This window comes from Laccaria bicolor, genomic scaffold, assembly GCF_000143565.1.
Source record: "Laccaria bicolor S238N-H82 LACBIscaffold_11 genomic scaffold, whole genome shotgun sequence".
Lineage (NCBI taxonomy): Eukaryota > Fungi > Basidiomycota > Agaricomycetes > Agaricales > Hydnangiaceae > Laccaria > Laccaria bicolor.
In genome coordinates, this window is record NW_001889882.1 from 520899 (window position 1) to 532368 (window position 11470).

The 11470-nt window shown below is 43.7% G+C and overlaps 3 protein-coding genes across 3 annotated transcripts; 1 reads left to right on the top strand and 2 right to left on the bottom strand.

Moving 5' to 3' along the window:
- Positions 1-2491: 2491 nt before the first annotated feature.
- On the bottom strand, positions 2492-3110 carry LACBIDRAFT_326840 (uncharacterized protein; the record flags this gene model as incomplete). Its single annotated transcript, XM_001880839.1, has 2 exons — positions 2492-2871; positions 2918-3110. 2 exons carry the CDS (start codon positions 3108-3110, stop codon positions 2492-2494), a joined length of 573 nt encoding a protein of 190 aa, XP_001880874.1.
- A 2211-nt stretch (positions 3111-5321) lies between these two features.
- On the bottom strand, positions 5322-6924 carry LACBIDRAFT_297042 (uncharacterized protein; the record flags this gene model as incomplete). Its single annotated transcript, XM_001880840.1, has 9 exons — positions 5322-5510; positions 5559-5645; positions 5696-5715; positions 5770-6020; positions 6070-6292; positions 6343-6475; positions 6524-6711; positions 6761-6848; positions 6901-6924. The coding sequence occupies 9 exons, from the start codon at positions 6922-6924 to the stop codon at positions 5322-5324; spliced, it is 1203 nt and encodes a 400-aa protein (XP_001880875.1).
- Positions 6925-7898: 974 nt separating this feature from the next.
- On the top strand, positions 7899-9340 carry LACBIDRAFT_297043 (uncharacterized protein; the record flags this gene model as incomplete). The annotated part of the gene is made up of 4 exons (XM_001880602.1): positions 7899-8009; positions 8065-8115; positions 8166-8237; positions 8297-9340. The coding sequence occupies 4 exons, from the start codon at positions 7899-7901 to the stop codon at positions 9338-9340; spliced, it is 1278 nt and encodes a 425-aa protein (XP_001880637.1).
- Between the last annotated feature and the right edge of the window lie 2130 nt (positions 9341-11470).

Here is an 11470-nt window from a genome sequence, read left to right on the forward strand (position 1 = left end):
GCTTACAACATCCATATGTTAAAACAAGTCTATTCAAAATAACAACCACATGAAATTTACATGTAAGCCAAATATGGTAATATAGCCAAGAATAGCCAGGAAATAGCCAGAAAATCAGAAAAAAATGGCAGGGTGGTGCTCACTGTTGGTGATGACATTGGGGTTGTTTTCAGGGTCCAGGGCACATTTCCAAATATGGTATTATATCCAAAAATAGCCAGAAAATTGTGAAAAAAATTGGAAAAAAACATATGAATGGTGTACAGAACATCAGGCACTGCCTTCAGGGTCCATCCCAAAAGGGAAATATCACCTGGTTTGACTAAAAAGTGAAGAAAACCAAGACAGGAATGATTTGACCTATCAGGGTCCATGTAATGGGTTGTTGGGATGATGGTCACATGACCAATTACCAAAAATGGTCAAAAACGAAAGTTGTAGCCCTACACTGTAGCTTCCCAAATCTGTTTGAATTATGTTCTGAAGTGCTCCCGTTGTGGAGATATGAGGTCAAGGAATTTCAAAAGTGTTGTATTTTTTGTTTTTTGTTTTGTGTGTTTTTCTCCATGAAAACAAAACCAAATAACATGATTTTAGTATATTTAGAAAGCTAAAAGAAAGGGCTACAATTATTGTATCATGGGAAAATTGACCAAAAAAGGAAGGTGCATGCCCTCAGATATAGACTACCAAGTTTACTGATAGACTACAAAAAAGTCGGACTTAGACTACAAAAGTCAAACTTAGACTACAAAGCTTGCTGATAGACTATAAAAGTCAGACTTAGACCACAAAAGCTAGGGTTAGGGTCAAAAGGTTATCTTGGCTACAAAGTTTGTAGTGTCTGCTTTTTGTCATTACAAAAGTTTGTAGTGTGTGCTTTTTCATTAGAAAAGTTTGTATTGTCTGCTATTTGAGACTACAAAAGATTGTAGTGTGCGCTTTTTCATTAGAAAAGTTTGTAGTGTCCGCTTTTTGAGACTACAAAAGATTGTAGTGTGTGCTTTTTCATTAGAAAAGTTTGCAGTGTCCACTTTTTGAGACTACAAAAGGTTATAGTGTCTGCTTTTTCATTTAAAAAAGTTTGTTGTTGACATGTAGTTTATGGTGTCCTTGGCTCTATCTATGTTATGGGGATGAGGTTGAAGGATTGCCATCCTTTTGCCAGTGTTGCTGCATTGGTTTTTGACATCATGCACAAGTTGTCCATCAGGAAAATCACGGGCACTTGATTTTGCCAGATAGTATTTGTTACTTCAAAACAATGTGGTACTGCTTTGACCTGTTTAGTAAAGTTATAGACAATTTTGAAGATGCTTTGCAAAGTAGGCAAAATGTGGTAAACATACTAATTATTATAAGCCTTGGATAAAATTTGGCATTGGTCTGCCAAAATCTTGCAATTATGATAGCCTAGTTACACAAAGAGGCCAACAGCTAGAATTCTGGCAGCCAATGATAAAGGAAAATAAATTTCAACCAGCTTTCCAGACCTCTTACCATAACTTGCCAATATCCCACAATTGTTTGCAAGGAGGATATAAATATTCTATTACCAGGCCAACAACAAGATTTGTGGAGGACTTATAACAAGAGAGAATAATTTTTCAACCCATTTTCCAGACTTCCTACAATAACTGGCCAATACTCTATAATTCTGACAGCATGGTTACAAAAACAGGCCAACTACTAAAATTGTGGCAGACTCATAACAAAAGAGGATAATTTCAACATACCTTCTAGACATTCTACAAAAGTTTGCCAATGGTTTGGGTGGCCAAACTAGTAATAATGCACCACCGGGTTTAGAAAACTAACACGTCACACAGTGGCATGCGGCCCTATGTGGTTATGTGGACGATCTGAGCCAAACAGTTCGTGTACTAAGTGTACAGGCACAGTTTTATTCGCCGTTGTGATATAAAGCTGGGTGATTCGAAAATCATCGTCAACCAGTGTGCGCTCTAGCCTGATCGTGAAAGGTATCACACTTGAGACAGGGCCCAGTCTGTGCTTGGGACAAAGGTACCTCCATAATCGTAAACACATGTACAATAAGAAAACAATTAGGCATGCGTAAAATATTGATCAATTTAATTCAATAGTGCTGAACAATAAGAACGTCAAGCACATCTCCAACGCTTATTTGAACAATTGGTGTGAAGATTAACCTGAAAATGTTTAGTAACTATGGGAGAGGTTCTCATTGTTCAACTTTTGCAATCAATGTCGAAGACTATAAGAGTTACTCCCTTTCAATTCCACATTCACAATAAGTTGAAACCTTTGAACCTGCAGCACATTTTGAACTTCACCAAATGTCATTTCTAAAGTATGGATGGCACCCACAACGTTATGCATATCTAAAATAGTGTCGTAATTATGTACAATGAGCATAACCGCCAAGCATAATGAAAAAATGTTCCAAGGTCATAGTGAATGCCCGCTCAGAGTCCCGCTCATAGCCCCACTCAGCCCCGCTCAAAAGACATTATGCCCGTGTTACTACAAGGTCCTTTGTTGGGATTTCGGCGTCGATCTGTCTCCTATATGACTTCGCTTTCAGATCAGAGCACCCGCAGACGTCTTGACTAAAACGCTGAATCTTGAATTGACGCCCTTTATGCGGGCCATCAAAGGCGGCGACCATTTGACATGCTATTTCCGGTCTCTCTGGCACTAAATACTTGAACGGGACTTCCAACGATTGAAAACCGACTTTGATTTTGACCGCGTCCCCAACGACCTCCCGAAATTCGCCGCACTTGCCTTCGTGTTTTCCACCGTAGAAATCGGGGTCCATGTTGATCAACCGAAGGCTCAGTCTCATCCCATTGAAGCAACTGTCCCTGAGCCAGTAAGGGGAAGGGGCTGTATCACATTAGTAAGCACTATTTAGTTGTATGGATGTTCTCACCATCATCACCAGGGCGAGGGGTACGCGAGCTGGGATTCCAAGCGGGACTTGCAGGTATATCTTCAGGGTTGGGAAGCGGGGTTGCCGGTACTTCAGGTGGTGCCGCATGGAGCATATGAGGATATGGTATTGGCTTCAATGCTGGGTTGGCTGTATTGGGCGGGGGGAGATAGTCAGAAGAGGGGCCGGCCATCGGCGCCAGGGGAAGGGAAGTCGCTGGAAGGAGCCCTGCATCCACGCTAGGAATGTGTTAGTGAAGGTTTTTTATGACATATATGAAGGCGTACTTGAGATGAAGGGAAGAGATCTTGAAAGGTTCTGGGCGCTGGAGTTGCGCATCGAGTTCAACAAGGACCCTTCCATCACCCATCGTACTTTTAATACGGCCTCAATAGTTTTTGAAGCTGCCTTGAGTAATGGTCAATGCTTTCCGACAAGATGACTGTTTGGGTCGCCCTTCATTGCCTTCTTTTGTGCTGCCGTCAAAGGAAGGCTAGAACCGGGGGCCGTGGCATGATGATGAAACGCTGGGGTAAAAAACTCGACGACACCAGGAGAAACTCCTACCTAGACACCAAGATCAGTGATAGATGTAACTCAAAAAGTCGTACTTACTTCGTTTCCTGTCTTGTCATCGAAAATGGACAGATCATCGTCGTCTTTATTCACGACCCACCCAATGAACCCCTGGTGATCCCCAGCTGTTACGCGTACTGCATCTCCGACTTTGATGTTTTTCCTAAGCGATGAGAGGGGTAAGGTCGACGTGAGTCCGTTCTCCGGAAGGAAAACGTCTGCTTCATTCCCCTTGATCTCGATAATCCGTCCATATAGCCCCTTCTCGTCACCTTCAATAATTTTAACAGCATCCTCCAGGCGGAAGACGTGGGCGGCCATCTTCGCCATTGTCGCCGTCCTTGCCTCGAGTGGAATCTCGGAACAGGTGCTGAATCTCGCAAATTCTTCAGGCGTCGGTATAACGTCTTCTGGGGCATACCAGTCGGTATCCAATTGTTGTAGAAGTGCATATCCATCTTCATCATACAGAATTCCCTTGAATAAGGAGTAGCAGTTTCGCTTCTGAAACGCCCTTCGAAATCGATGCTTTGCTATTGTTGGATTGAATAACGTCTGAGGGGGGCGCCCCGGCGCTGACGCCCTTTTCAATAATTCGGGGTTGGGATTGTATTTGCCTGCAAAACGTTCGTCGTATTCGTCGTCTATGGGATCTTCATCATCACCACGCTTTTGGGGCTTTTCATATATGATTTGAGGGACTACGCGGACGTCAAGGATAAAGGATGGACTGGCGCATGAAATAAAAGCAAGATCTCCTTTGTAAACCCCACGGTGGAGTCTCACCCAGCCATGCTCTTTTGGTTCGAAAGAAAAGGAATTAGGAACACGCAACAGCATGCGGGGATCGGGAACCATAACCGCAGAGATTTTGGATGGAAAGACGTTTGGCAGACCTTGACAAAGCCTGGTGACATTGTCTTGCGAAGAAGCCTAAAAAAAAACTCTGCCCGGTTGTGCAGGCTGCCCGAAGACAGCTCATACTTTGAAGTTGGCTGGAAATCTTGCGTCAGTAAGGCGACGAAAGACCCGAAAGACGGTATGTTCCTCATAGCCAGGCTAAGCGAGTCAGCGCTAGACAAATGCAAAAGAAGTAGTTTTACCTTGACGATTACGCTCCATAGAGGGTTTTCCCCTTCGTTTCCCTCATCATCAACAGCTAAATTGGATTTCAAGTCATCGTCTGACTCAATTCTCAAATCTCCTGGATTGGGTTCTCGTCGACGACCACCGGAATTCACATGTTGTAGAAAGCCTTCCCAGAAATCGTCGTCATTGATTGGGATCAAGGCTTCGTGGAGAAGATGCCTATGCGTTGAATCTGAATCTCCAACTGTCGGCTCTTCATCGTCTATCAGGTCATCTTTTGAAGTTGACATTAGCGCAGCGCCAGACGTTGATCCTTTTTGACATACCCAGGTCATCCTCCTCGTCTCCTTCGCCTTCGCTTTCATTGTCTGAAACTTGAGCCTCAAAATCTATGAACTTGCTAATATCGTCACCCTAGAGGTTGCTTGCTTTTCATATCTATAGCACGCTCAAAGTTCGGAAATCCTACCTGAAGCTTTCTGCGTTTCGTTGGCCTTTCTGTGAGCAATTCTCGGGTCGTAATCTCCTGCTGTTCATATTTATTAGACGAATACTAGTTACTTTCAACTAAATGTGAATCTTTACATCTGACATTTGGGTCACTGGGTAGTCGTACTTGTGTGAAGTTCGGAAAGCGTGCACTGCCGCTTCCAGATTGCTTTTCACATGTTGACTTTGGGGCCGTTGCGCAAGTTCACGTGACGATTTCAAATACGATCAAACTACTACCTACAACGAACTAATGATGGAAATGAGGTGTAAGTTTGAGGCAATTCTGTATAAGGTCAGAGATTCTGTCAAATGGGAGGTTGAGAAGAATAGCTTGAACACCGCAACAGACTAAGATAATGCAAACTATCTGCCAGAAGGATAATCCTGTTGAATAGACGGGTGGGGGTGAAGTCTTTTGGGTATCTTCTGCGATTTCCTAACAGAGGGTTAGCGGGGTCGTGTTAACAAAATCCGTATGGGATACCTTGATCAGTGCCCATATTTTGATCGCAATGTCATCAGTGTCAGATGTTCCTGTTACAAGGATAGATTTTCCGTTGTCCGATATTGCCTAATGAAATTCAGCTAAGACGGTTGGGTGAAGTGAACGGGATCTCGTACATTGACAATTTGGACCAAACCTGCCACATAATAAGCTGAAGAACAAGAACCGGGCGGGAGAAAAAAAAACGTACCTTTCCCGTGAGGCAACGACATTGACAGCTGACCTGTGTGGTGGTCATAGATCCGCAGACAGCCATCATCGCTCCCCACTACAATCAAAGAGGAATCCATGACGGCGGAAACGAGCAACGGAACGTTGGAGTTAATGGGATGCCGAAACGAGCGAAGCGGCTCCTGAGGTGGGATTGCATATGTATCCACACCATCAACGAGGTTTGAGACAATCAATGTCCCACTGTCGCCAGAGATGGTAGCATGTCCGCTAACACTTCTAGTTAGTAGACTGGAAAAGGAACATAAGTTGGGCGTACATCCTCATGGGCAGACTGTGGCACCACTCCTTCACCCAGTTTTCGATCTTCATGCACAGCCTGGCAAGTCTCGTAAGTACACAGCTTAAATGATGTTGAACGCTTGCATACACTTGGTGTGACTCCAAATAACAAATCAGAAGGTTTGAGCCTCTTTCATGGAAGGAGACATTTCGAATGATATATGGGTCAGAATCGAGGGTATGAATTAGTTTGAAATGTCCTTCGCAGCAGAATTAGCATAATGAGATAAAAGAGGGGGGAAATTCTCACCTTCCATGTCCAACTGCCATACTTTGGCGCAGCCACTTCCAGCAGATGCAATGCGGTGGTGATGGGTATCGAAGGCAAGGGTTTCGACACGACCGTCGTGGGCTGGAACTAAACATGTAGTGTGGTAAGGTTCCTGCATCAACGATTAATAGGATAATGAGAAGAAAAGGGAGAAACTTACATCTTCCTGGGTTTGATGGTAGGCAAACATCGTTCCGTCGGCACAACCGAATGCGAAAGTAGTGCTGGGGCGGTTTGGCGAGATTGGGGTCCAGACAGCGGCAGAGACAGGTCCATTGAAAGTGACGGAGATGGTTTGTTCGAGACTCCCGTGGAGGATATTCCAGACAAGTAACAACCCGTCATCCGCTATCCCAGGGTCAGCGATGTAGGGACAGGGATTGACGAGGACACATACCACCACTGAGGAGCATCGTAGCATCCTTGTTTAATTTCAAAGTGTTCAACGGCTTAGTATGTTTGACCAGTGTGTGCCGACACTCAAACTGGACAGTATATAGTGTTAGCAGATGAAATCAAACGAAGCCAAGAACTTACAGCGGGAATATAGCTGTTGTTCATGATTCAATGGCCGAGAGGGTATCGGGCTGGAGATTAAATGAGAAAGACACAATAGCAAAAAAAAAAAGATCAGGCAGCGCATACACTGGGGTGGGTCACTACACCGAAAGTTACCTCCGTGTCATCCAGCCCGCTCGTACTGCACCGACCATACGTCTCTTTTGTTTTTGTTTTTTGTCTTATTGTACTCATCGTGATCAATCTATAGTAAGGTACAAAATGTTCTATTCTATATCTACATTACATTTCTATGCTACACGAAAAAGTGAAGTTCGGATGAGGCAAGGAGGTGACGATGATGAAGGTGGGAGAAGGGAAAAGAAGAAGATTTGGGAGCGGCATTACAGTGCGACTTTAGGGCATGCCAATTCGAGTCAGTGATTTCCACGTACTAAAGCACGTGCGGTTTTGAAGCGACAGCCCTAAAGTTTTGAAGCGACAACCCTAAAGCTCTGAAGCGACAGCCCTGAAGTGGTCGGTACATATACCAACGACAAGTCAGAAAGCGTCTTCCCTCTTTCCACTCACTTACCTTACCTTCATGAGATAACTAATAATAGTTCTCCTTTGCGATACCTTGCCCCTTCCACTCTTTCTTGCCCTTTCCACTCTTTCATTTGTACTTACTACGCGTATATACATGTAGATAATCTTGCAAAATCAAATGTAGAATAGTCAGGTACCAGTCAAGAATGATCGAAGAAAACAAAAGCACTAAGTGTGAATGGAGATGGAACTTGTCTCCATTTCGAAGTGGAGTATGTAAGTACAACGAACTGTGATCATCCGACCGTGGCTGATTGCACATATCAGCAGGGTGGAGCTCCGAGCTATTGTGAGTCGCATCGATGCGACTCGTATTGTTGCCATCGTGCTCAGGGCAACTGTATCTCAGAGTGAGTCTTCAACCGCTCCTGCGGTGACCTTTCTAATTTATTGTCTTTGTAGATTCCAAACAACTGAGTTAAATACCAATGTTACTATACACGAATAACATCCTCAGTTCCCAATTTCCAAATCTCATTTTTAATATGTGTCTTCCTTCGTCCGGACAAGTAAAGCTGCCGGCAGCATTTGTCAAGAAGGTGCGACTTGCTCCTCGTCTTAGATGATGCGCCATTGACTTAGGTGGTGTCTCAGATACTATCGTCGCGTCGCAGTAATGGTTCTTTGAAAAGATCTCAACCAGACGTAAGTACATCTCATCGCTGTATTCATCTTCCCAGCCCATGTTCCCACAGAGGTCTGGCGATGTGTCAGTGATTGGGACCGAAGAACCATCCTTGCAAACACGCACCAAGAGACAGAAGCAGGTCTGCTTGTTCCCTTCCTGCGGCGGTTCTTGCTCAAGTTTCCTTTCCTGTTCTTCTAGGCACCCCCTTTGCATGAAGAGCTTGACACATTTCCCTCTTCCGATTCTGCTAGTCCCGCCCTTCTTCTTGATCTCCCAAACGAACTTCTGCAACTCATTCTTTGCAACCTTACCGATTCCGACTTATTGAGCCCGGCGCTCTTATTCAACCGCAGACTTAGAGCCAATGCCGCACATACGTACCTTGCCCGCACCGGTATCATTGAACATCACAATGGGTACATCTACATCAGGGACGTTGTTGGACGTACGGCCATCGTCCTCCTTTCCACCACCCCCCTGTTCGACAAAATCTCACTAACTTGCGACCTCTTCTACGTTGTCGAGTACGGGAGGCACCTGCGGAAGCTGATTGCGGCAACACCTCGAGTCCGGTCCGTTTGTATCGAATTTGATGAGAGAGAAATGGAGTTGTTGCATGACACGAGAATTTTGGAACCTCTCATCGCATTCCTGGCGTCCTTGAGGGACACATGCTTCAGTCTCCAGCTTCAGAGATCAAGGTCATACTTCACCCCTCCAACTCGTTCCCTCACTATCCCACTTCATCGTCCTACGCGGCCTGTCCGTCAGCTCCCCACTTGGGGTTTGCTGAAAGGTATCAGTTCATTGGCAGTTTCTGCAGATTTGACCAGAATTCCAAGTTTGCTTGAACTCTGTCGATCCATCTTCGTCATCGCAAGTTCTCACATTGAGGATTTTCAGCTTGAGGATTGCTCTTTGCAGCAGGACTGCGATAGTATCCTATCCCTCATTAACTTTCCCAAGCTTCGAACCTTCTCCATTCGGTCTTTAAGCCACGTTACAATCTCGATCAAAGTTGCTTTTTTCAAGCAACATTCCTTGGTCAAGACGGTCTTTCTTTTCAGTAACCCTCTCAACGGACTCACACCCACCGCCCCAAAATCTGCCCTTTCCCTACCTCCTCTCACTCATCTATTCTTGAGTGCCAATTATCGGCTCTTGAAGGAGGTCTTATCAGTGCCCCCCCTATTCCTGCAGGAATCCGGTCATTCCGGTGGATTCCAGTGGAATGGAATTTAGCAGAAGGCCCTGCTAAATTGTTTATTCCGGTGTGTTCCATTCTGGTGGAATTCCGGTGGATTCCGGAATGTACACCGGAATGTTCCCCGGAATGGTCTTCCCCGGAATGGGCAGGAATGGTGTTCCCCGGAGTGGGCAGGAATGGGATTCCAGTCCAATCTGTTTATTTTATTTATTTGTTACTGTATTATAGTTTATTTATTTTCAATGGATTACAAACAATGTTTGTTTGGTGAACATGCTCACCAAACATGGCCACTCTCTTCTTCCGGCCATGGTGCCATGTCTGGAACCAAAAAGATGCCCGATTTGGACATAATTCTCAAAGCGGTAGTCCGATCAGACCCTACCTTCCATTTCAGAATTTATGTCTATATCCGGCTTATTGTGAACGAATTAGGCATCTTTTACATGTGACATCTTGCTTGGGTCACACGATTACTAATACTAATTCTGCATGCTCAACATGTATCTTGCTTGTTACTGCACCAATTTCCATTGTCGAACATGCAAAGTAGCACTAAAAAATTAGGCCATTGCAGAGGTACTCATATTGAGGAAGAGCACAAAGCAGGAGATGCCAGATCACAAATAAAAAGTAAATGGAAGAAACATCTGTAACCCTCCATGGTGTCTGGTTCTCACCTACTCAGGATCCTAATTTCAAAGCTATGGCTCCCTGTTATCAGGAAAGGCCAATTGTAAGAATAATTTTTATAAAATGCATGAGCACTTTGAATTTTTTTACCATAAATCAACTAAAAAAAAAGAATAGATAAAAGGAGGAAAATCTAGCAGAGGATTCAAGCACCAAGCTATGCTGCAGAGTTCTTGAACCATTTTTATACATTTATAATGAGAGTATGGGGAATCAACATCACTAACAGCCCTGGGGAATAGTGTTGCCGCGTTTTTTTAACGGCTTATTTTTTGTTTCGTTTATACAGAGCGTAGTTTTCACTCGAATTTTACGTTCTCAGATCTTCCGAGTAGATGGGAAGTAGATCTAAATTTTTAAAAAAAGATCGCCAAGGACGACCGAGATTTCATTGAGAGATTCAACCAGCTTTGAAAAAAAGCCAGCTCATTTGAGCTGCGACTTGGCGACCAGCTAAACGTAAATAGCTCAACGAAAACGCAATGCTTTTTTACGTTCTTTTTTTTATAATTTAGACCTACTTCCTATCTATCTGGAGAGTCCAAGAACGTAAAGTTCGAATAATAATTACGCTCTCTATAAGCAAAACAAAAATTTACCAGCTAAATAACGCGGCATTACTACTGGGGAATGAAAATTTGGATCGAAGTAAATATGTCTGCACTCTCAGCAACAGGTATTGCATCAGTTTCCTTGGCATCCATGTCCTCAGGCATGGTTATATATGTTGGGTAAAACCTCTAAGTTTACACCCAGAGGAGCCTTCAGCAGAGAATTTCTCCTATTTCTTTTGGCCAAAATGCACAAGGTAAATTTTTACAGTAGAAAGCACAACTAGGATTATCCAGTTCTCCTTCAAGAAAAAGGAGGTGCATGGCCTGCATTGATTCTGCAAGAGAGGATCAGATGTATGCATGTGCAGGAAGAGGTGGAAGGGGAAAATGTCAATTCTCATGAATTCTTTCCCAATCTATTGGTTTGAGTTACTTATATCCATACTTTCTGGTGTTTATAAATTTCTAAGTGGTGGTGTGGGATTTTTGGTGCATAAATATGCAAATAGGAGAGTAAGAAGAAGTCAGAGCAAATATATTTTTGAGAAAAGAAATTGCAGCCTGCAGCAATTGAACCAAAGACCTTGCAATACATTATCAGTCTTAATCAGATCTTTCCGTTGAGCTAAGCCACCCTTTAAAATAACATAATTTATAGTGCACAAGATATGGAATTTTTGATTTTTGATTCTTTTTAAAATTGGTTCCAGACATGGCACAGCCATGGTGCCATGTCTGGAACCAAAAAGATGCCCGATTTGGACATAATTCTCAAAGCGGTAGTGCCATCAGACCCTACTTTCCATTTCAGAATTTATGTCTATATCCGGCTTATTGTGAACGAATTAGGCATCTTTTACGTGTGACACCTTGCTTGAGTCACACGATTACTAATACTATTCTGCATGCTCAACATGT